This window comes from Phasianus colchicus, chromosome 20 (genome assembly GCF_987193195.1).
Source record: "Phasianus colchicus chromosome 20, bPhaCol1.hap1.1, whole genome shotgun sequence".
In the NCBI taxonomy this organism is placed as follows: domain Eukaryota; kingdom Metazoa; phylum Chordata; class Aves; order Galliformes; family Phasianidae; genus Phasianus; species Phasianus colchicus.
Window position 1 is genome coordinate 7,602,606 of NC_143455.1, and position 25,253 is coordinate 7,627,858.

General features: G+C 46.5%; 1 protein-coding gene across 3 annotated transcripts in view; it reads left to right on the plus strand.

Annotated features, from left to right (window-relative positions):
• Positions 1 to 3,390: 3,390 nt before the first annotated feature.
• The window catches only part of RGS9 (regulator of G protein signaling 9), a 30,735-nt gene continuing 8,872 nt past the window's right edge, over positions 3,391 to 25,253 (plus strand). The window contains exons 1-11 of one of the 3 annotated variants that reach the window (XM_031598837.2): positions 3,391 to 4,058; positions 9,425 to 9,521; positions 12,292 to 12,342; positions 12,515 to 12,621; positions 13,382 to 13,433; positions 14,461 to 14,519; positions 14,909 to 14,985; positions 16,741 to 16,822; positions 17,445 to 17,516; positions 23,309 to 23,338; positions 24,027 to 24,088. In XM_031598837.2, the coding sequence (XP_031454697.2) occupies positions 3,996 to 4,058; positions 9,425 to 9,521; positions 12,292 to 12,342; positions 12,515 to 12,621; positions 13,382 to 13,433; positions 14,461 to 14,519; positions 14,909 to 14,985; positions 16,741 to 16,822; positions 17,445 to 17,516; positions 23,309 to 23,338; positions 24,027 to 24,088 (752 nt within the window). In that variant the 5' untranslated portion in view covers positions 3,391 to 3,995. The remainder of the gene's footprint in view (positions 4,059 to 9,424; positions 9,522 to 12,291; positions 12,343 to 12,514; positions 12,622 to 13,381; positions 13,434 to 14,460; positions 14,520 to 14,908; positions 14,986 to 16,740; positions 16,823 to 17,444; positions 17,517 to 23,308; positions 23,339 to 24,026; positions 24,089 to 25,253) is intronic. The other 2 variants (XM_031598835.2, XM_031598836.2) reach the window with 2 other exon arrangements.

The window sequence follows — 25,253 nt, forward strand, 5'->3', positions numbered from 1 at the left end:
AAGTTGGCTGCTCTCTGTGAGGTGGGCAGAGCAAGTGATTCCTCTTGGATTTAAGTTCTAATGGTTCTGGTCAGTGAGGTGGAACTCGTAACTGCTTTCCTTCAAAATGTTTGATGTTCTTGATAAGAGAAAATGAGCGTTTATTGCATCCCAGTGATGGATAGAGTTAAAGCATAGAGACCATACAGCTTGTCTTCTTTTTGAAGGTGAGTTAATGCCCACCAGGGAAGCGTAACAAAAGGAGATGTAATTAGTCATCGAAGCAGGTTAAAAATCAAAGCTGTGCAGCAGAAAAGATAACTGACAGTCGAGGTTGTGCATGGATATCATAATGGGTCTTTGCTTTCCACGCCAGCAGAGAAATACACATAAAACCTGTGCTGCAACAACAATGAGGGAAAGAATGAAGAAAGAAGCTATTTACTGATGTCTCCCCATGGCAATATCACCTTCTTCATCCAGGATATCCCTCACAAAGAGGTATTTGCTGCTTCAGGACAGAGAAGTGTCTCCTAGGGCTACCTGCACTTTGTTTCAAGGCTACTTCCATCTCCTGTTGGCTCTCCCTGGCAGTCTTAGTTTTGCCCTTTTCCTTCCTCATTTTCCTCCTTTCACTTCACTTTCCCCCACCCGCTTGCCTGCCCGGTTACTTTGCTCAAGCCCCTCCCTCCAGCTGCCCCTGCAGCCATCACTCTCTATCAGCTGCTTCCTGCTGCCCCTCCTTGTGCAGCTCCCTGTCTCAAATTTGTCACCCAATTTTCTGATACTTGTATTTCCAGCTATTCAAATCACCAAGTGCAGGATCATCCTTTACCTCCTCCCAGCAATGTCCTCTCCTCTTCACACTCCCAACAGCTGCTAAGCTTTCTAAAGCTGCTTAGGTGTGCCATTCCCCTCCCTTGGCAAGGCAGCATGGCCCTCAGAATGCTGCAGCAAGAAGAGGGCTATTCTTGCCACAAGGATGATGGATTTACCTCAGTACTGCATCAGCTGTGAACCCAGCTGCGTTCTCTCTCCCTAGCAGCAGCCTGGTTTCATCTCTGAGGCATGGTGCATAGAGTATTTCTCTGTTTCCCTTTTTTCCTTCTTCTTTGCCACTTCCTGGAAAGTTCAGCAGTGATGGGAGACAAGTGCTTGCTGTTCCTGCTCACCACTAGTTTTTAGCAATTAAGGATCCCTCAGTACTTTTGCTCTACCAGCTGGGACAGTGGACTCCGGAAATAGTGCTTCCACTGTTGCCTTACTGGGAGACCTGAGATTAAGTCATGTCTCTGTCTGTGCCAAGTTTACACTATTTTCTGATAAACTACTTTGAAATCTTCCTGGAAGGAACTGCGTACTGAAATTCAGGCTGAGCTTGACACTCAGGGTGCCATTCATTTACGTTGATTCATTGATTCATTTACCTACCCCTTCCTTCCCCTCACCGCTGTCCCCAGTTTCCTCAGATAGAAACGTAGTTACCACACGTCTTTTGTGTTGCATGATTCAACTTGTGATGTGTGAAGAAGGGGCAACCGCTTAGGAAATGTCATCTGTAAAAAAGGGGGGATTCCACCTGCAGTGCTTTCCACAATAGAAAGTAACAAGAATTATTGCTTTCACTGTGAACGTGTCTGGTGAGAACAAACATTACTGAAAGGGACTTCACAAGGACATCAGTACTTAACAGGGGGAGCTAGAAATAAGCAGGAAGATAGGGAGTGTACATGGCTTCTGCTGGCACTCTTCTGCTCTGGCTTGTTGCACAAGCTTTTTTTGACTGACAAATTCACCTATAAGTCTGCCAGATTGTATCAGGGATGGAAAAAGTCTGTTTGGTCTCCACAGGTGAGTGTTTTGTCATTGGAAGCCCAGGACTGTATGCCCTTTGTGAACTTGTATAATCTGATTTAAGTGCCTCGTGCTTCACATGGCAAAGCTGCCATCACACATTAACTGCTGGTGTAATTCACCTGGGCAGCAGGTGAAACACAATTCATCTCTGATCTCTCTTTTGCGTCATTTCTAAGTAGTATCACTGTTGAGCTTATGTTTGACGTTTTTATAACAATGACATGAAACAGATTTATAATACACAGAGAAATGCTCTTACATTTTATTTTAGCTTCTCAGAGAAGACTGGAAACTGAAAAAAATTCAAACCTGAGCTATGAGGGAGGTTGGTGGTGACTGATTTTGCTTTTGCACGTCATCTGGAGAACTTCTGGATCCTTCCACAACACAGCAATGCATGACACAGGGGCAATGCCAACAGCCATTCAGAGAAACCTTTTGCAATTTACTGTGATTTTTTTCTAGTTTGTTTACTAAGCCAAGACATTGAACTACATCTTCTTCATAGCCTTCCCTGATATCATGTCCAAAAGAGTTTCTTACATTATCTGTCTTTCTCAGAAATGGAATCACTTCTCTTACTTAACACCTTCAAAATGCTTGCATGTTTTCACTGTTATTTCCCTAACCTCATCTCACCCCACTTTTAATTCCCTCTCTCCTGCTGTTTGCCTACAGAACAGTCTATGCTACCACAGTTTGTCACCTTGGCAGTATCAGAGGGCCACCAGGATCTGAGCTTGTTTTGAAAAATCAAACAGCAACACAACACTGGAACTACGAGACACTGCAAATGCTTGAAGAACTTCTCCTTCTGGCAGTCAGCTGATGCCTCGAAGCATGAGGTGTGATAACTTTGGTATTAGTGGAACGACAGGTTACTCATTGTCATTATGGTAGCTAGCAACACAGAGCAGAGGATGGTGGAAAAGCCTTTGGAAAGTAAGAAGTGTCTGCGATTCAGCAGCTGCTGTGACTCACAGGGGGATTTCACATGGAAATGACTGAAAGCAGACACAGAAGAAAGGCCTTCCAAAGCACTGGCTTGTTCAGATAGTATGAAAGAGCAGAGATAAAGATAAAACCCTTCCATGAGGGCAGCAGAGCAACTGGGAAAGCAGCCCGTGCCCTCAGGGTGTTATATGAATGGAAAAGAACTTGGCTCTGTCTTCAGAGCCAGCGTGCTTTCCTCCAGCACATGAGCCACGGATTGTAATGTCAGAGCAGTAACACTCACTGTGCTGGGGAAGGCAGTGCCTCAAGAAGCAGCAAAGCACGTGCATGGGGTGTGTGGATGCTCCAATGCATGACTTCAAAGCAGACGTGCTGCGTGTGAACATGCAGGTATAGATGTGCCTGTATGATTTCTGTGCGTGTCTGTGCGATGTGAGAACACCGGCCACGCCGGGTGGGTGAGCGAGGACCGCCTCTCCTCCTGGCTGTGTTGTCTGGCCGAACCTTGGCAGCAGGAGGAAATCCCACCACTCTGAAGAAATCAGAAACACGAAGCTCTTGGTTTTTAGTGCTGCCAGTCAGGTTTCTGTTCCCCCACCCACTGGCATGAGGCAGCTCTGTCGTGAGGAAGCACGCTGTAACCCTGTGGCGTTCCTCTGGTCACGGTTAGTCATCGTTTCCCCACATGACAAATCCGTTGAGTTCCCAAAACCGCCCTGCTGGCTGTCAGGCAGTGGCGTTGCGGTTACAGGTGCAGCCGCCCGAATGCTGCCTGCCTCTCGCGTTGCTCCATCACAGCAACCCAGCTGCACGCTGGGAGCGTTTTGGGATGACTCCTCTCTTCTCCCCAGGAGCGAGCAGTGTTGGGGGGGCTCTGCCAGTTGCCCTCCCAAACACCGGCGGCACGCTTTACGAGGACAGCTTCCTATGCGCGCTATCGCCCACCCGCAGGCTGCGCTCCCTGCAGGTCCCGCTCTCTCAGCCCCGCCCGGTTCTCACTGGCGCCCCGAGGCGGGAGCCGTGCCGCCCCGCGCCTGCATGTAAATCAGCGTGGAACGGCGGGTGCTGATTGGCTGCGGCGCACAGTGGCGGCGCCACCCTCGGCGAGGACAGGAGCCGGTGGTGGGGGGCTGCAGCCAGGTGCGCTGCTGGAACCGTCGCTCTGTCGGTTCGCTCGCTACGCTTTCTGCTTCATCGGCAGCACCATGACCGTCACACGGCTGGACCAGGGGCAGCGCTACCGCCCGCGGATGGCCTTCCTGAAAAAGGTGAGGGCTGAGGAGCTGCGGGTGACAGGCAGCGCCGTTCTGGGCGTCAGTACTGGGGGCACAGATCGCAGCCGGGCTGATGGCGCTCCGGCTAGGAGTCCCCGTGCCCATATCAGCCGTCCGAGCATCCTGCTGGGAGCTGCTCCCCACGGCCCCCCGGCAGCGTGCTGCCCGCCGGGGACAGCCCCGTCCCCAGGGCTGTGCCGTGTGGCCACGTGGAGCCCCCGGCACCGGGGCTTCGGCTGGTGGCTGAGGAGCAGCGTGCGCAGAAGTCCTGGGGAGAACAAAGCTGTAATTTGAAAGTTATTTATATTATTAGTATTAGCTTAGCTGAATTACTCGGACGGTTTTCCTCCCTCTCTTGTCTTTTCCCCTAAATCCCTACAACCCAGTTGTTCCCAGGGGGAAAATTCTGTGCCGTGGCCGGGGCAGTGTCCTCCGCTGCGTTCCCACCCGCTCAGCTGCTATCTGCTTTATGAGCGTGTGTCATGGCCAGCTCCTGCTTCCTGCCTCCTTCCACGTTTTCAGAGACGAGCGTATTTGTGACCACAAACAGTTGAAAGAGTGGGAAGATGCATGCCTACGCTTTTGGATGTGATGCGTAATGTTGTAAAGTATTCAGTGTTGGTTTTTTTTTTTTTTTTTGTAGCATTCATTCAAAAGTGTAACTGGGTTTTAGTGCAAGCAATATCTGCAGAGATTTTAAAAAGCAGAGTGTTAAGCTAGCTTTTCTTCCACCCACCTCTCCTGCCTGTGGCTTATCTTGCTGAGTGGAATTAGCTGAATTTCCAGTGACAAGCACAGCCAGCCAGTTGCTATTCGAGTCAGCTCTCCTGCAACGCCTACGACCTACAGAGACACGAAGGTTCCAGGGATACAAGTGAGGAAATCAGGGACCATTCAGTGCCCAGGTGTGAACCTGACAGTGCTTTTCACGAAGAAGGAAGCAGGAATTGTACATTTGTGTCTTTCAAGGTACACTTGGCAGGGAAGCCCTGCAGAGGAAATACGTGGGGCCACATTCTGCATTAAGTGATGCTTTGTGGGGTTTCATGCAGAGGTGTAGAGGAGAGGCAGCGTGCTTTGAGAAAACAGCCTCCCACAGCTGTGCTTCAGCTGCTGGGTGGGTGTTAGCAGTCTTTGCAAAGTGCTCTGAGCTCCTCAGGTGGGAAGATCTTTTAAAATACAGCACTGCTTATGGAGCATGCACCATTCACTCTGCCAAAAGCAGGGTGGTTGAGTAGTTACAGTGTTTTGGGAGTATAAGACCGGATGGCACTGTGAAAGGACACTCCTGGATGGTCCACGAGCAGGCTTTGGCTCTTCTCTCTGCTTTCTTTCCTCCTCTGCTTTTTCAGTCCTTGGGGAAGCCATGGACAGAGCCTCAGCTGTTACACTGCAGCGTGTATATGGTGATGGTCACATCCCCTGAAATACTGAGTCCTTCATTGTTGTCCCAGAGGGGAGCTGAAGATGCTTGGCACGCATCCGTTGAGCACTTTGGAGGCTTAGAGCCTCAAGGAGCTAAAATTGTAGAGAGAAGCTTTGTTAATTGCTTAAGCCTGTGCTTAGGCTTTGCCACAGGCTGACATGTCTGCTGTAGCTGTGGGTTTGTGCCAGCAGCACGGAATGGTTTCCTGCAGTGCCATGAGGCTGCTGGTCCTGCTGTGTCCTTGCAGCTGCAATTTGTCTCCATGTGCTGGTTCTCCAGCTTCTGACTGATCTAGGGAGTGGAAGGGCTTTCTTCAGGAAATTATATTGATTGTTACTTTTTTTTCCTAAACTGCATTGGTAGAAAGAACATGGGCAAGAAAGTCTATCAGGAAAGGAAAAAAACTCTCCAAAATGCACGTTTTACCTACGTGTGCTTCAGCTCAGATATTGCGAATGTTTGGTGGTCTGAACCAAAGCAAGCTCACAGTGCCTGCTACCCCAGCAGTGAGGATCTGGCCTCGCAGGGTGGCAGGCACCAAGGCACACAGCAGCACTGGGCTGTGCTCCCAGCACCTGGTGGGCTCTGTGTTTTCCTCTGCTGTGCTGCATGAGCTGCATCGTGACTCATAGCTCGTGGGCTGGGCTGATGGATGCCGCTTGCCTTTTTCTCTGCCTCTTCCTTATTCAGCTCCTTGATGTCCAGACAGGCAGAGATGGACTGGATCCACAGCATTATTGGGGCTTCCCAGCCCAGCTCCATCTTGAATTCTCCCATCTGATACTATTCAGCAATTACTACTTGTCTGTCTAGATGTTTTTAAAGATGTCTTAGTGCTGGAATTGTGTTGTGGCTGGAAGGGGCTTCTCTGTAGGCTCCTGCTCTCCATTTAAATGAGGTTCAGAACATTGCCAGAGCTGAGCTGTCAGCCATGTGTTTTGTTCCATGGATGAGTTAGCCTGAGTGTACAGGCAGGGGCTGTGCTGGCAAAGGGCAAGTGATTCCCTTCCTCATTCCCTGTGCTGTCTCCTAGGTACAAGAAGTTCATCACCAAGGCATCTCAGAGGTTTAGGGCCCTTCCCATCTAGAAGTGGAAATGCCAGTGCTGCTTGAGTGAAGTGCTGCACGAAGTGTGAAATGCTGTGAGCATCTCTGGTGAGAAGCAGTATGTGCAGCTAGGCAGGGCTGTCTTTTGGTTTGGTTTTGTTTCCTTGTGGGTTTAATTTGGAATGGAGATGGTGGTCCAGTGAGAAAAGACAATGCATGACACAAGAGACAGCTGCTGCTCCTTTCCCCATTTGTGGATTTACTTCTCTTTGATGTTGGATTGCTTTGCTGTGGTGGGGTGGGAAAATCTTCCTCCTCCTCTCAGTCTTGATTAAGGAAAAGCAGGGAGTTTTAGCTGGTTAACAAATGACTCATGTCCTTTTTTTTTTTTTTTTTTTTTCCCCCCCTCATCATCTATGAATGTGCAAAGCAGGACTGTTAATTGCAGACCTAGAAAACTGGTTGAGTTAATCTTCTGAGCTCAGAGTAGCAGTGAAATAACTGCATTGCTACCTGGGAAGTCAGTATGGTGAGGGATGATCTTTACTAGGCAGTGAGTGGGTCTATAACTGCGCAAGCATTCCTGATGGAGAAGGCAGCAGATGTTTAACTATAGCACCAGGAGTGGGCACTGCAGAAAGCTGGAGTCTGCTGGGAAAATGTGTCTGACATCATGAATGGAGATGCTTGTGCCTATCATGAGGGGGCTGAACTCCTCCCTTTGGTGTTTTGCTGTTGTGTGTCAGACCCAGCACCCAGCACACCCTGACCCTGGTGGGTGCCCAAAGGATAAAGTCAGGAGAAACAGGCATGGGAAGTGTGCCCAGGCAGGTCACCAAGCTGCCACCAGCTGCCACCTGTCCCCACTGCTCCTTCCCATGAGAAAGCCTTCACCAGGGTTGTGTTGCCCCAGCAGTCACTGATTGTCTGCCAGTATCCCCAAAATACAGTGATCCTTTTTCTTATGGTTCATGAATAGAAGAGATTTGCTTGTCACTTAACTGTCCCTCTGACTTGCAGTTAGGAGACAGTTTTCCCGTTGTATTTATGGCTTTTGGGGTGAAGTCACCCCAATAGGAAGCGATTCCTATTGATCTGATGGGAGATCTCAGTGGGGTTCATGGTTTTCTGTGGCTCTGTGCTAGAGGTGAGCTCACCCCATAGCCTGGCTCCATTAGCAGTTTTCCTGCTGATATTTACCTCTCTGCACATCTCCACCCATCATCAAAGGCAGGAAGTGGCTTCTAGCTGTACAAAATTGAAGCCAGACAATGCTTCTCTGGCTGAAAGTGCGACAAAATGTGTGAAAGCCCTTAGCAAAGCAAGCAAATGTTCTTGCTGTATTTTAAGCAGCCCTTCTGGCCTCCCGCTGGCTGGCTGGTGCTGAGAGCAACTCCTGCCTTCAGCAACCTGCCATAAAGCAGAGCATTCCCTTGGGAGGAGAGGAACAGGCAGGCAGAGTATTGATCAGCAAAGTGCCTGGTTTGCAGCCAGAGAGCAGCAGGTGCCCCCCAGCTCCCTGGCTCCTCTCAGTTGGTTCTTTTTAGTATATGTTATTTTTCCATCGATAAGAGGGAGCCCAAAACAGAATGAATGCGACGACAGTCAGGAGCTCTTTGCTCGTTAGTGAAAGAGAACATTCTGTGCTGGGGGGTGTGTGGGGGCTTCCAGGCCAGTTCCACACTCTTGACTGCTAAAGACCTGTCTGGAACCCGCTGAGGAGGGGAGAGCAGCCCTGAGGTGCTCCAGCCATGCAGACTGGGACAGAGGATGCTGTGCTGTACTGCAGGCAACAAGTGCAGCAGTCCAGTGGCGATGGGCACTGCTGTATCTGCATCCCAGTATCCCTTGGAGTAAGGAAATACTTAGTCTGGCAGAGGTGGTGCTGTTGCTGCAGAGGGCAGAGTGCTGGATAAGGGCACTCTTGTGTCCTTTGGCCTATCTCTGGTGCCACAGCCCAGGGTTCAGTTAAAATATCACAAAAAAACCCAAACATGTTCCATTGTTTTGGGTCTGGTTTTGCTGTCTTAAAGTATTTATATACAAGTATTTGTGTGAATTTTTACCAGATTTCTCTGTTTTAGTATTAATTTGACACTGGCTTAAAGGACAGCTGAAAATACATTTTTACTGTTAAGCCTAGATTGCATCCTGTCACTATGGGCTTAAATCTTCACTGAACTTGGCAAGACTCAGGGCCAAAGTCACTGTGGTGCCTGTGAAAACAATGCCCTTCATTGTGCATAAGTGTCATCAAGTCACACTTGTTAAATCCACAAATCCTAGTTAAAAGGCTACAGCTTCTCCTGAAATGGATGTGCAGAGAGACTAAATTGATCTTGTTGGACCAGTTCTGATTTAATATCTCTGGAAGCAGAAGCAAACATCAGAGCATCTCTCACAATGTCGGAGCTCTCATAGCCCTCAGCTGAGCATCACATGGAATGAGGAGGTGAGCATGTCCCAGGCCCACCCATCCTGAGCATATTGGGACACTCTTGCACTTTTAGGATGCTGTTATCAGGAAGTCAAGTGTAAAAGAAGGATGTAAATGTAACATGTAAATGCTGGTCTCTGTTGTAATCGATCCTTTGCCTGCTTCAGAGGCTTGGTTTCAATGTGGCTGTGCTTTCTCAAAGGATGGGCCCTTCTCATCTCCCTGGTGTTTGCACTTCTTGCTCAGCTCTGGAGCAAAGCAGTGTGCTTTTCCTGCTGCTCTCCTGAAGTTCTGTCTGGTTATTATCTGCAGACCAGAAACAGAACCTTTGCTGTTTGGTCGCCAGCCAAAATACTGCCTTTTTTTTTTCCTTGATGAATGATACAGTATCTGTGAGTCTGTGCACAGCTGGGGTATTTGTACAATAAAAGAACTTTCCATGCTTTGCAGATTGAAGCACTCATAATGGAGATGCAGAATCCAGACACGGGCATCAAGATGCAGACTCAGAGGGTGATGATCACAAACATCCCACATGCTGTGGCAGGTAAGAACTTCTCCAAGGGAAGAGCTGTGGCCAAGTTCAGCAAAGCAAAGCTGTGTGAAGACCCCCTGTCTATCCGCAGGTTATTGCTGCATGGATGCCTGGAGAGGTTGTGGATGCCCTGTGCTTGGAGGTGTTTAAGGCCAGGTTGGATGGAGCTCTGGGATATCCAACCTAGTACTTGATCCAGTGATTGGCAACCCTGCTTGTGGTGGGGAGTTGGAACTTGATGATCCTTGAGGTCCCTTCCAACCCAAGCTATTTTATGATGGAGCCCATGCTCCTGATAAACGTTTGCTGTATGTCCTTTGGGGCGTGCCTGTCCCCTTTATCTCACTCTCACCTGTCTCATTTTATTCCTAGCTCTTGGAATAAGAGACAAAGATTTCTAATCGTGCACTTAGAGCTCTCTCGTGTGAGTTTTTGTGCTTTTTCTTGGAGTAGAGGTGAAAAGGTGCTCTGGGCTCCAGACCCATTGTATTCCTGGTGTTGCTGGATCATAAATAAGGATAAACATTAGAATGTGATTACAAGAGGCAGAGTGGAATCAAAATGACATATCATGCATCAGAAATGAACAACAAACAATTAGTCTTCCTTTCAACATTCTCTGATAGTAATTGTTTTTCTTCAACCTGCAGGAAAAGAATAAAATATTCAGCCCACTTCTCTACCTCTAAATGACAGCTTTGCCTCCTTCAAGCAGGCTGGAGGAGAAGCAGACACATAGCTGGACTGTGATGTGTCACGTCTAGTGTTACAGGCAGCTCTTATCACAGCCCTTCTTTATGACTGCTCGCTCCTTGCCCAGGGCAGCAGAATGCACTATCAATAGCTCTGCTTGCCTGTTCTCCAAGCCTCCACAGCAGCACTTGTGAGAGATCCTCCACTATAAATATTCACACAAACTTGTACCAGTATTTTCTCCTGCTTCATTTTTTCTACAGCACTTTGAAATTCAGAACCAGAACTCCTGCTGAGACCCCTGAGCTTGCTCAGGGCACCTCAGGAAGAAGTTTAGCCCCCCAAAATTCATTCATTCTGACTGTATTTGTGGAGCCCTGCAGGCCCTGCATATTGCTTGCCCTCCCCCCCCCCCCCCCCCCCTTCTTTTTTCCTTCAATACAGAAGCAGAGGCATGCAGATTAAGCTATTTGCCTCTGGTTCCAGTCAGACTCAGTGTAAGGAGATGTCTGAAGCTTGTTCTGAGGAGCATCCTCAGTGTGTTACAGCACATCCTTCTCCTGCCTTACATAGTTGCTATGAATGAAATTTGGTGGACTGTTTTGCATCTGCAAAAGATCTGGCCTTGCCTCTGCTATTCTTATTGAATGTTAAGGCAGCGCTGTGGGGAAGTTGCCCCATTGCTGTAGATGGTGTGCCAACTAGACTAAGTGCTTCTCCTGATGTCTGCCCGATAGAAAATACTACTTCCTAAAAGTCTGTGGCTAGATAATGTGCAGGGAAGATGCCCGTTGGTGCTCGTTCTCTTTGCGTGCTGTCTGCTTTATTCTGGTTCCTTAACCAGAATTGTTACGAGTTTCCTCCTGCATAAACTGTCATCAACTTCTGATGGGCATGTGAGTTACAGTTACGTGGCAGTCATCACTCTCTAAACTGTGATATATTTGGGGCTGCAAAAATTGCATATATACTGGTTTCTGGGTATTGCTTGAGAAATTAATTAATTTTTAAGGATGGAATGGGGAAGACGGTAAAACAAATCAATCTGTGGACACACATTCACTGCAGAGAACTTTGCTGTTTGCTTGCAGGAGGTGAATTAGGTAAATTCCGTATCAGTAAAATGGCTTACATCAGAAAAGGCAAAGAAACATCCATGCTAAATGTGTACCTGTGGGAGAAAATACAGAGAGAACTGTCTAAAAATGATTGATGAGATAATCCTTTAATTTCATCTATTTCAGGAAGCAGGCAGTAGGATAAGAGCTGTGAGCCCTTATTAGAAAGTTAAGTCATCGCTGCAATGTCAAGAAAGATTAGCATCACAGTCTACAATCCTAGGGGACTTTGGGGAGAAGAGACCAATAGCTGATCAGGAGTTGAGTGCATTTCTGCTTGGCCTTATTGAAGCAGAAGGAGGTTCATGTAATCTGCCTCCCAAAATGTGAAAATAAAACCACTGGAGATCTATGCTGACTTTGGGTATGACTGACCACGTTCCAAGAAAAGAACTGGGAGAGGTGCAGTGTTTGCGAATGAAAAAAACTCACTTGCCTTTGATATCTCCTGTTATCACTGCAATCTGGATCTGAGCCTCAGACATCCCTTGTGCTCTGTAGATCACGTTCCATAAAGCACCAAAGGGGACCAGTCACTGGTCTCTAATTGAAACTGAGACAGAACCATGCTCTGTGAATCTGGAGATACTATGCATTGAAACTTCCAAGACAAGATAATGCAGAACAAGGGACGCTTACCCTTCCTTGGAGGTGTAAGCTGTTGCATCACTTAAGTCCTTTCAAAGCCAATGATTAGGATTTAAATGTCACTTAGGCCACGTGGGTCTTCTGCACGCTCATAGCATGTCATCCTGAGCTCATTGCTGCCTTGTGCTCCCACTCCCAAAGACTGGCTCCTGCTTGGTCAGAAGAAAGCCAGGGTGACAGCATGGCCAGTGAGATGCTGGTTGTGCATTTTTTCTGTGTGCTCTCAAAGGCTGTGTTAGGGGTGAGGACTGGAAAGCTATCATTTTGGCCAACGAATTGTACACTTCTGGTTTCAAGTGCCCAGTATTTTCTTTGTTTTGCAGGTAATGATATATTTCAGTGGATTCTCCAGCGTTTACAGGTCACTAATGAAGGTGGGTAGAAATGTAAGGTAATGACACCTTTCCAGATTAGAATTGTAAGACTTTAAGATCTCCATAGGCAAATCTTCCTAGATGAATCCTTCTCTCCTGAGTTGCAGTTCACTTTCTAAATTCCAGTGCAGTGTTCCCATGCAATCAAAACTTCTACCTTCCCTATTTTCAGAGGCATTGCACCTGGGGGACCTGTTTGTCAAATATGGCTACATCTACCCTCTTCAGGAGCCAAAGAATCTCACCCTCAGGACAGATGGCAGCCTGTACAGGTTTCAAGTGAGTTCACTTTGTCTAATGCCACCAGGAGGGAGTTCACAAGTTTTGAATGCAGGCACCTAGGGCAATTCCCCATGAGCTGGAGTCATGAGTTCCTGCTGTGCAGCCATGCTGATCACCCAGTTTAGAGGAGGAAAAAGGGATCCACAGAGCAGCTTGAGGCCGGTTCACCCAGTCAGGTGTCACTTCTGTGTATCAGAGCACAGATTACAGGCAAACTATGATACTCCCTTTAAGTTAAAGTTACTGCTCCAGCTCAACTTAAAAATAGCTGTGAGTTCTTCCAAATATGTTTCCTTCCAGGTTTATCATAGCAAATGGAATACATGGTTGATTGTAGAATGATCTGGGGAAAATGAACAATGGATACACAAAAATAATAATGATAATGAGATTTTTTTTCAAGGTTCTCAGTTGGAGAGTTTCTGCAGTGATAGGAAATTAGGGTACTCTCATTAGTACTTTGAATGAGGAAGTACTAATGAGCCAAATCATGCTCCAGGATCTCAGTCTATTTGTTCGTGCAGCAGGGAAAGGTTGGACAAGTTGACTGTAGAGCAGAAGTGGATTTGAAATTGTCAGTCTGATGACTTAAGTTCTCATGCTGTAGCTGGCCTGCACCACTGTGCATGCTAAGGAGCTGAGGTTCTGGGTATGGCAGAGAAAAGCTGTTCTCTCCTTCCAGTATGGGCAGTGCTGTGTGCCACTTGGCATGAGTTCACTGCTGCTCTGCACTAACAAAAGGCTTGTTTTCCTGCAGACCCCATATTTCTGGCCCGCACAAAACTGGCCTGCTGATGACACCGACTATGGTAAGTGATAGCTTCGCATTTAGGAGAGGTAATTCTGGTCCAAGTGTTTGTGTAGGCAGTCCTACATTGTGCTTGCTCTTCGTCTTTTCTTGCTGTGTTTCCACATGGTATGACCAGCCCTTGTGTTCTCTTTCATATTATCTTGTGAATGACTGTGAGTAATGCTGAACTGAGGGAATGCTCTGGATGCGTGCACCTCGTGTGCCTTTGATGTAAGGGCTTATCCTTCTCTTACGTTCCAACCAGAGACATAGGACTGGAAAGTGTCTAAAATACTCTGCTGGGTTGGGAAGACTTTAAACACAAGGTTAGGTTTCCCTGAGTAGTTAAGTATATTCCTGGATCTGAGCCCAAAACTGTCTTCTGTAGGTTTGGATCAAGCCCTGCATTCAGAGATGATCTTTCTTTACATAATGCACACTGACTGCCAATATCTCTTGACACCTCTTTCCTTCACTCGTTTGCTGCCATTGTAATGCCTTTTATCATAGGACTGGTCATGAAACTTGGGCTGATCAGCTTAATTACTCCTTTAGGCTGTGCAGTCACAGATGGGTTTGTTTATACCAAGGTTGTCCTCTGTGGTTTTTATCTACATTATGCTGTAGATCTGAAAAAGAGTACATTCTACACTGGAATGTTTTTAATAGAAGTTGAAACAGAACATTGGCCTGCTTTTGAAAAACGTGGAGGACGAGCTCTAACAACCTCAGTATCTTAAAGATTTGGCTCGGCATACTTTGGCCCATGAAATCCTGGCCAGGTTCCCAAAGGAGGAGCAGCTGCTGGTGGAAGGCGCACAGCACCAGTTGTGCGTGGCTGCTCCCACCCATACAATGGCTTGTGTGGCACTGATGGTAAAGCATAAAGTTTGTTTCTCTTAGTGAGCTTTTGTGAGCCTGGAGCTCATGCTCAGAAGGATACTATAACAAAGATTCCTGTATTTGCAATGTAGGCAATTTATTAATTATTCTTGGAGTTGTTTGCCTAAGTAGAACTGACTGCTCGTTTGTTTCTCCCTCCACAGCAATTTACCTAGCAAAGAAGAACATTAAGAGGAAAGGGATTTTAGAAGAATATGAAAAGGTGAGGAGGTTCTGTACTTGTTCCGTGGCAAACCCCTTATTTGCTAGAGCTTAAGCCCTCTGTTGCTATGAATGAAGCATAGCAAAAAGTGACCTCTTTTCAATGAGGTGTTACTCCAGAGGTATCAAAGGCAAAACTGTGGAAGTAAAAAATTGGTTGGTGCAGAAAAATACTCTGAAGTCAATGATAATTTTAGCAGGAGTAATTGCTCTCCTTGCTGTGGTATTTTTAAACTGTTGCAATTCATATAATTACATTCAGAACAATCCAGATTTCTTGGCTCAGTTAGCAGCCTGGCCTAGCTGAGCTATGGAGAGTCAAGAAAACCCTAGCATGGGAGTGCCTCGTCCAGAATATTCACACTAACTGCTTTTTTATTTTTATTCCAGGAACATTACAACATGCTCAATAAAAAAATAAACTACAAGTGGGATTTTGTTATTATGCAGGCCAAAGAGCAGTATAAGTGAGTTGACTTGCATTCTGTTATTTGCATCAGAGGGGGTGGGTATGAGAAAGCAGAGCTTCACTGTCCTGCTACACAGTTAAATTACAGTTTAAAGCGTAAGCTGCAGTTTTAAAATAACTTGCAAGGACCCCTTGAAATTGTGGGACAAATCTGCCTTTCATATCAGGTTGCAGGTTTTTTCCATTTAACGTGGGAACTTTGTTCAGTTTGCACTTCACATGTGAAGGATTGCAACTGTTTTCAAATGAGTGGACGTCTGCTTGCAAAGTCTCACTATCTCCTTCTGCATCTGTGTTTCTCTCCCTGCCCGTCCTTTGACCACCCATAATGTGAAATCAGTGGTTTGTCAGAGTGAGAGCACGGGTGGGGGTGGGTGACTCAAGGGCATGCCTCTTTGTGAGTGACTTTTGCTACAGGAGGCTTAGGTTTTGCACCTGATGAGATTGAGGTTACCCTGCAGAAGCCTGATGCTGCAGCATGCAAGCCCTCGTGAGCTATAGCTTCTTTTAGCTCAGGCATCAGAGATGGCCATGTGTCATTATGGGTGAGCCTGCTGGACGTAGGAGCTGTTACTGGTCTGGTTTGATTATTGTTTGCCCAAGTCTTACAGCAGAACTTCAGTCCTGAATCAAGAAGTGGTAAGTGTTCCCAGCAGAGACTTCTGGAAAAAACTGAAGTGCTTTCTTAGACAGACAAAATGGCTTGATGTGGGGAGCTGAATCACTTAAATTCCCATGAAAATCAGTGAATTGGGATGGGTTTACTCCTTTGAAGATAAGATATTTCCTAGTTCTCTGGATTCCTTCTACTTTTTTTCACCTTCTGCTTCAACAAGCACCATCTCTACTGTTCAAGAGCCACTTCTGTCCTCACTGGGATGGAAGCCAAGTTGTCAGAATACAGCTCATCTGATAACTGTCTCATTAAGCACAAGACTGTCGTTCTTGTAAATTGAGGTCAGACTCAGGCTTAGAGGTACCAAATGCAGTTTTAAACGTGGGTACTGAGGCAGTATCTGAAGAAGCAGATTAAATGCTTCTGGGGCTGTTTGGGGATGCTACAGCTGGTGGTGCAGGCAGCAGGCATCCACTAAGACACTGCTTATGGCCACAGCAGATGGCCTGTTGAGAATGCTCCTGTGTCCATGCTCAGAGCTGATGTGTACCCAGGACACGTCTGGGAGAAAAATTACTTGGTTTGAGCCCAAATCATGCTAGTCCCTCTTCTATTTAATTGTGGAGATGATTGAGATGTAGTGCCTGGGAACGCTGGTGCTGTTTCCACGTTGTTTCTGTGAGAAATGCTGAGCTGAGATATGGGTCACAATGTGTATGGGCAGGACCTCTGCATGGGGCCCTTATGTACTGCCTGGTGACGTCTGAGATGGGTAAACATCAGGCAGCAAGACTGACTGCAAGCAGTGGGTTGTTAACATGAGACTCTCTGAAAGGGCTGTCTGTCTACTCAAAAGAGGATGTGTCTGCTCCCAGCTGAGGAAGGAGATGATTTCTTATAAGCTAAAAGCAGGGAGGAGTAGCAGTCACGTGTGACCATGTGAACTGCGTGATCTGCAGCCCAGAATTATCTGGGATAAGATGTGGTCAGGAGCCTGCGTCAGAGCATTGGGCAGGCAGACTGGAACCCAGTGGGGTGGGGAGGCTGATGATGTGTCCCCTTTGTCATCCTACTGGTTTTTGAAGAAGAAACCATGATTTTTTCCAGTAGAGTGAAATCCTGTTCTTGGCTTTGCAGGGCAGGAAAGGAGAGGAAGAAGGCGGACAGGTACGCGCTGGATTGCCAGGAGAGAGCCTACTGGCTTGTGAACAGAACTCCTGTAAGTTGCAGATGATAGTGTGTGGCTTTTGTGTCTCAGCAGGGCCCTTTCTAAGAGCCCCTGGGATAAGTCCCTGACCTGCTGGGGATCAGCTGTGGGCATGAGCCTGGGTGTGCATGCCATTGCTTCACCACAGGGAACACTTGAAAAGGGGCCACGGGGTTGAGGAATCAACTGACAGTGACAGTCCTAGAAAAGAGGCTTGAAGGGATGTTGTACATACACACAGAGGGAACATCCCACAGCTCTCCCAGCCACAACCAGACTGGGGTGCAAAACAAAGCCCTGCATCCACACCACCTTCACTGTGATGGTTTTCAAAGCTGCAGGGAAGGGAGGTTCAGCTGCAACGCCCATGCGGAAGGGGTGCATTCCCAGGGAGGATGTCATGCACTGCAATGCCAGGCCAAGCTGTGCTGCTCATAGCCTGACTGTGGGCTGTGCTGAAATGTGCTCCCTGCCCTCCAGTCAGAATCATTCATCTCATGCACGGGGTAATGTCACAGTGGTGAGCAATGAGTGACAGCCCTCAGGCTTTAGGAATCTCCTCATGTGTTAGTATGTCCAACAGACTTTAAAACAAATGAGTGGCAAAGCTTTTGATGTTTTCTGTTCATAACAGCCCGGCATGCTGGATGTCCTAGAATATGGGATAGACCGTGTAACAGATCCCCGTGAAGATAAGGTAAACCAGGTGAGGAAGCACTTTTTCACATCTGTTGAATCTGTCTGGGAGGATCCAGGCAGTGTTGCTGGCACTGTGGTGGTTTTGGAAAATGCAGGCAGAGCAAGTTAGCTCAGCCATGACAGCTAGCAGGCCAGAAGCTGAAGCTGTCTCATTGTCCACAGGGTGTGGAGCCCTCAAAATAGCTTTGGCAGCTTCTTTTGGCTTTGTCAAAAAAGTACTTTGTCAACTTTCTTGCCACATCAGTTAGTGAGACTGTATAGCTACCGGAGATGCTTTCTCTGCTGGTGAAGCCGAATGAAGGAATCTTCTACCTGCAAATGCTTGTAGCTGCCTTCTTATTAGTGCTGAATAAGCTCAGTATGGGCTTGAGCAGTAAGAAGAATCAGAGGATAGATCCAGTTTTAAAATATGTAATAACTGAATACCTCCAGAAAGGTAATATGTGGTGAGAGGTGAAGTTGGTATGATGGACAGAGGCACGAAATGTTCTCTAAGAATGCATATTGTGGTGCTAGATCATAAACAGAATTAATGAACTGAGACTGTGGAGGCTGTAACTGGGTGGGACTGGTTTAGAGTTCACAGTAAGATGAAAGCAGTGGATGAGGAGCTGAAGCCTGTCTTCTCTTCCATCAGTCCTTTAAAGGGAGCCTGCATTTGTGCACTTAATGGTGTTCATTTGAAAGTGAAGGCAAAGTATGTCTCAGCAATTAAATGCAAATGTTACTGCAATCACACTCACTGTATTCCCACAACTTCTCATTTTTATAACAGCCTTTAAACATCTCAACAGCCAGAGGCAGGATAATTGCTTTGACCAACTCTGTTCTGTTACCATAGATACTGAAAATGAGCAAAATGTAGGTTTGGGGGTTGTTTTTTTTTTTTTTTTTTTTCATGCCATAACTAGCGGCTGCTGAGAGCAGGAGAGGAGGAAAGAGAAAGGGAAAAGAGGAGTAAGCCAACATCTCGCCCACAGTTTTACAGCTGACACGGAAGGAAATTTTCAGTCTGCAAACAGTGTGAAAGCCTGTAGCTATCTGCCAGCTGTTTGGTAACAGAAGTGAGCTGAGGGATCTCAGTTCAGCTCACACCCTGGGCACAGGAGGAACCAACAGTTCCCCATCTCGTAAGGGACTGGGGGTTACTGGGGCCTGAGCCAAAGGACACCAACTTCGGGGTGATTCACTGCCTTTCTGCTTTAAGCTGATCTCTGAGCTGCCTGTGCTGTCTGGAGCCTGAGCTGGAGAGGAAAAGTTGTTCTCGCTCTTCTTTTTGGTTTTGAAAGAACAGTTGGCAGTACACGAAGCAGCCAAAGGCTGACATACATCCATCGTTGGACTTGCAGCTTTTATTTTTTTTTTTCCTTCAAGCAGAAAAGCACCTGTGGCTCAACAGCCTTTGTTGAGCTGGAAGGATGGTCCAAGGTCTGTGAGTGCAGAGCTGGGCTGTGCTTTGTTGGACATGCCTTATCGCTGCTAAAGGCAGCATGGGTTGTATTTATTGATGTTTTCTGTGAGCCCAGCCCCTCTGGTTCTGACAGAGGTGAAAGAATGGAAGCAGAAAATAAGTGCATGAATCCAGCACCCATTTACTTGATTTGTGACTCTGTTCCCTCTCAGTCTAGTTTGGCAATACTGGCCAATTAGTTTACTTTTATCTTGACAGCTGAGTAATTCAGCTGATAATTCATTTCTGACTTCAGAACGACTTCTTTGAAGCTGATATTGGCACACACATCTCTTTTTTTTTTTTTTTTTTTCAATTGCCTCAGACCCTTTGGTGGGCGGCTCCCTCCCTAATTGATAGATAAACAGGTGCTCAGCCAAACGTTGCACAATTTTGAAGGGGACTTTTATCACTGACCCGTGGGCACACTGCTACAATGAGTTAGGAGCTATAGTTGGACGGGAGTAAGGCAGCAGTAGCTGTCCATTGATCAGCTAATTAAGGGCTGCTTTAGCCTTTTGTTACCCAGGTCTTGGGCTCAAGCATCGCTGCTTAGTGAGTTACCAAGCAACTGCAGAGCCACTGTCTCCTCTGTAGTTACTGCTTCTGCATTCTTCTGTAAGCAGAAAGCCTTTCTAAATTGTGCTTAGGCTGGCCAGAATCACCGTGCTAGATCTGGGGACTTCTGAATGAAATACTCTGTGTTGCATGCAGCAAATGAGCTACATGCAACAGTTCGTTGCAGTCTTTTTGTTGCAGGACTTTAATTTTTTTTAAGCCTCTGCCAGTTTGGCTGCCTGATAAACTTCCGCTGCAGCCCTCTTTTTGAAACAACAGGATCAGAAGCAAATAAACAAGATAGAGGAAACCCAGCTATTTGAAGGAAACCAGACATCTGGACACTTAAAAATCTGATTTCCAGCTGTGGGGGTGGAAACACCAACGCAGCAGAGATGCATGCTTAGATGGTCTTGTGTCAGATGCAGACAGAATTGGCCTCTGGAGTGCACTCTCATGGTGTTTATCTGTATGGTGGATGGAGGACACGACCAGCATTCAGGAGAGGCAAACTGCAAGGCACTTTTGCAGTGACCAGGTCTAAAATGAACTCTGGATAACCACGGTCTGTGCTTGTTCTTTGCTCCAAGCTCTGTCTGGGCATATGCACAAAAGCTGTTGTCCAGCTGTTCCTGGCCTCTGTAGACACTGGATAGTGGCCAGACAGCCAAAAACACAGTTGCCATAGTCTCCACTGTGTGCTCCCATACTGGGAGCAGACGAGGTCTATCCAGTTGGAAAGAAAGCAGGAGAAATCTCAGCTTTTGTAGGAGCTCTTTGCTTCAGTCACGTGGATCAGCTCTGGACTCAGAGCCTGGGCTGGCTCCCAGCTCTGCCTCAATGGTTGCTTTGCAGCAAGGGGTGACAAGGCCATGCAGGGGTTAAGGTGCTGCTGTGCCTCTCAGGGAGGAGCACGTATAGCACTCAACCTGAGACAGAATGAGGTTTATCACTAATTGCCATTTTGATTTGAAGCCTGAAGGGCTGCAGAGCTTATCCACAGTAACTGCGATAAGTCACTCGTTAAGAGCATTGCAAAATTAAACTCATTATAAGAAATGACTCTTTTGTTCCAAATGTTATTTCCAGTCAAATGATGGAGGGTGGATAGGTGCTGTGGAGTGCTTTGGCATTGCTTTCAGTAGCTGGAGATCAGGATGGGGAAACTGGTGGAGACCACAGGCAGCATTCAAAAGGGCACAGAATATTCAGGTTTTCTTATAGCAGCAGTAAAACTAGAAACACTGGTGATAGGAGAAAGGATGGGATATTTGGGAGGAAGGGAAATGAAATGATGTGCAGCTCTGGGGTGAAACAGCTGAGATCCTTCCCAGTTACAGAGCTGGAAAGGGCTGAGCACAGCCAGCACCTGTAGCCCTCAGTGGGGTGAGCTGATGGATACTATGCTCAGTGCTGGGCTGGCTTCATTCCTCTCCAGTTCAGTGTTGGTCTTCTTGTGCCATAGCCCCCTTTCTGTGCAATCCCTTTCCCACCTTGGGGTACCCTACCAAAGCCCACAAGTTTCCCAGGACCTGTGCAGAGAGCTGACCTACCTGCTCAGGCTGTGACAGGTGGGATCCTTGGAGTAGGATGCACTTTCAAAATAATTTGTTTGCAGATGTGGCATAGCCTGTGATTTTTTTTTTTTTTTTTTTTTTAATATACTTACACAACTCATACACAAATGACAGTTTATTTTTTTTTTTTTTACTCCATGTAACACTTAACTTACTGACTTCTTCTCTTTCCCAGCAGCTGTTTGTCTTGTGTGTGTGTGGTGTGCTGCCTGCCTCGCTAAGATCCCTCTAGAAGACTAATACAACTTTACCATGTGAGCTGCCTTCAAGCTGTTATGCCAGCATCCACCTTCTCTTCACCCCACTGCACTGCACCTGGTCAAGGAACCCACCTGGCAAAACAGAAGACGACATCATAAGCCTTTTAAAATCATCTGGGAATTTTAACCTGTTGATTTTCCTTAAGTAAAAGCCCTGTCCACTCTTCAGTTTCATCAAATGGAAAAGTTCAGCTGGCACACTGTAAATCTAATGGGGCCTGATTTGCATCTCAGGTTCCCTAAGGAGATAGTGAACTCCTATTGTGCAGGAATTAGGTAGCCTGAAACAGAATCAAAGTTTTTTGATGTGGGCATTTCTAGGTCAGTAAATGAAGCTAGATTCTCTGTGCAAGCAGGTTTTTGCCTTCCATTTCTACAGTGTATATGGAACAGTATTAACGTTGAAAAAAAAAAAAAAAAAAAAAAAAAAGAGGGGAAGCAGTGATGCCTACATGAAAGTTTGCCATCAGGGGTACGGCCAAGAGCCAGGGAGGGTGAAAAGCTGAAACTCAGTGTTTATCTTCAAATTATTCATAAGATGTCCCAGGAACCTTTGCATCAGCAAGGGAAGCTGCACAACCCTGTGGCCAATGATCCTGTTGTCCAGCAGCTTTGTACTTCTGCTGGCATGTCAACCCTCAGCCCCTCACATGCAGTTCCTTGTGTGCAATCAGCAGGGCATCTCTGCTGGTGCAACTAGTGTTTGCTGTCCTGCTTGTCCCAGCTGAGATCATACATCATTCAGAGTTGGTCATGGTATTTCCAGTAACAGAAGCTTCCTCCCATTGCAATACCAACACAGTCGGGATTCCTGTTAGTACTACACTGGCCAGGCTAGGTTTGTGTTAGGATCAGAGGGGATGGCTCTGAGGTAGTGCTGTATAGATTGGCTGATCTGCTCCTACTTCTGAGATGGTGAATGCGCCCTCTTAAAAACAACCAGGTTACAACAAAATGTACACGTTTTTCTTCCAATTATAGAACAGTTTCTTCCTTCTGAGTAGGGCTGCTGATCATGGTTAAAATACAAAATCAGATCTGTATCAGTGCCTCTCCAAAAGCAGCCTTGGGAGAGTATCCTGCCTTCCCCAGAATAGGGGCACAGGGGCAGCGCTCTGCAGGTTCTTTGGTGAGAAGAGAGAAGCAGGCTGTGTTGCTCGTGTTGTCTGGCAGCAGATGTTCTATTCCTCATGGCTGACAGACACTGTGCTTCCACAAGGCACTCTGCAGGCCACTGTCTGCTGCAGGGTTAATTAGATAGGATAATTCTGGTCTGCAGATTATCTGTGTGGCTCTTGTTAGCTAGAACAGGAAGTGCAGAACTGAAAGCTTGCAAAAGCCTTTAAAGGCTTGCTGGGAGCATCTTTGATTTAGCCTGTCTTTTCCTTTCCTTCTTCAAGTTTACTTCACACAAAGTAACTGTGCTTCAAAGAAAGATGTGTGCATAAACACCCTGCAGTTAATTTCTTGCCTTCAATTGCTTGCTCATTTGTGGATGACATGTAACATAGTCTGAGTTACTCAAATCACAATGTAAGCACCCTTTGCACAGCAGATACATCTTCTGAGGCTTTTAATTGTGGTGTTTATATTTTGCAATGTGTTGGTTCCTGTCTCCTTTACCTAATATTGAATGATCTAATCTGTGTCTCGTAAATGAATCTATTTTAGCTCCATTAGAATACCCCTTTAATTGAAGGCACACAGGCAGGCTGTGATGGAAGAAGCAGTGCTAACAGTAAATACAGCTAATGGAACAATTTACGGTGTGTGGATGCTCTTAGCTTTGATGATACCCTGATTAGCTGAGCTGCTGTGTTTGATTTTACTTGTAATGAGAATTAATTGGAGAGCACTGCACGACAGCAGTAGTGCAATGATGTTTTCATGTCTCAAAGAGGATGAGTGAAAGCACCCACCCCAATTTCTTTATTTTTGTTTCTTTATTTTACAGAAAAAAACAATGGATGTTTATAGGAGAGAGGTAACTGGTCGTTCCTTGATTACTACTTGTCCAACATGTATGTATTACTCTTACTACTTGAGGGATCAGAGCCCCCTTTGCAGGGGATAGCTTGTGTTAAGAATGCTTTGGTTTGGCTGGCAGAGTCTCTGCCCCACAGAGCTTTTGGTCAGTGTGTCTTCAGCACATTTCCTCCCACTGCAGGAGCCAGGCAGCAGCTCTCATAGTGATGTGTGGAAACACTGAAGGATTAGCATGGGCAGACACCGGGGCTAAAATCCAACAGATCAAAATTAGTGGTGGGGAAATCACAGGAGATGCATCCAATGGCGCCAGTGTAGAGACAGCCAAGGATCAATGATAATTACATGCTAAATCATCCAGAGCATTTCTAGGTGCCAAGAACGGTAGCTACTATGCAGTTCTTTTATAGCATGGAGAATGTTTTTTCATTACTTTCACAGTGAAAAATGCTCAGCCGGTATTTTCAGTGAGCTCAGTGAAAATAGCCATTTTTTCCCTGACAGTTTAGGGATGTTGTGATTCCTTGGACATCCAATAAATTGCTGGGAGGAGGAGCTCTTAGTTGTAGGTACTGCAGGACTACCCCTCTCCTGCCTGGGAGAGGGCATGTCTGCTGTTCAGATAGAGTTGACCTTGTCTGCATATCTCATTTCTCCTAACCATGGGCATGTCTGATCCCTTTCAGATTATGTACTATCAGCAGGCCATCATGAAATCCAGAGTGAAATCTTCTGTCTCCCTTGGAGGGTAAGTCCCAGTTTCCTTCTGTCCACACATTAATTAGTCTTTGGTGCTCATCTCTTAGTGAGATGATGAAGCTGTCTCTTCTTGCAGCTGGTGACTCAGTCTGGGGAATGGCTGCAGTGGCCACATGGCCTGTTGTTTGTATCTTGGTGGCTGTGTGCTCCTGTGCAAAAAGGCACAAGGCACAGGAGGTGGCAGAGTCCTCGTCTTCAGGGAAGCTAAACAGCTAAGGGGGGCTTTGCTATAAACATCTGCAGAGCAGTGTCAGCCTCTCAGCCAAGATTCCCTTTGAAATCAAGAGATATTCAGGCTGGCTGAGGCTGGGCTGTGGCTGTTGGATCTAGCATGGCTCTGCAGTTTGAAAGAGTTTCTCACCTGGAGTCATGTGTTGGCAGCTCCCTGGAAGTGCAGTCCACACCACCAGTCCACGTTGCATTCGTGTTATTGCCATCCAGCAGTTCCTCTCAAATCCAAGATAAACGTGGAGCTTGGGCCTGTTCCCTCGTAGAAAGACAGTCATGGATGAATGAAATAGGATGGAAGATCTAGGGAGTCATACTGTATTCTGAGAACCACAGCTTGTAAGGCACGAGCTGTTCTGCTCCTTTGTCTGTCATATACACCCAGGTCACATAAAACTCTCCTTGCCTCAATTATCTGAATTGTGAGTTGGAGCTGGGGACACCTGTCTATCTTCCAGCAATTTGAGGTACTTAAAATAAAGTTACACATTAGTACTAGTCGTATAAAGGATTATGGCCAATACTTGGAGCAAAAAACACTTGGGAAAGTTGGATCTCCATCTTCAGCTGTGGGATTGGCTCCAAATTATTGTTGACGAGGATAAGATCAGTAACTAGATAGTATGCATGCATCAGAGCACCACATTGATTTAGGAGGAGCTGCAAAGCATTAATCATTAAAAGAACAGTGTGATGTTACCTGAGTTGACAGGTTTAGATTTGCAGCTTAATTAGAATGTATGGACTGGAGAGAATTATGTAGGTGCTGAATGCCTTGGCATTTCCAGTGAAAAGATAGGATCAAGCACTTCTGTGCCAAACCTGTGCTATACTTTGTGCAGAAGCATTGTACAATCACAGGATCTATGCCAGAGTGCCTGTTAGCAACAGGCCCTTGGACAGTGCACTCCCTGCTTTGAGCACTT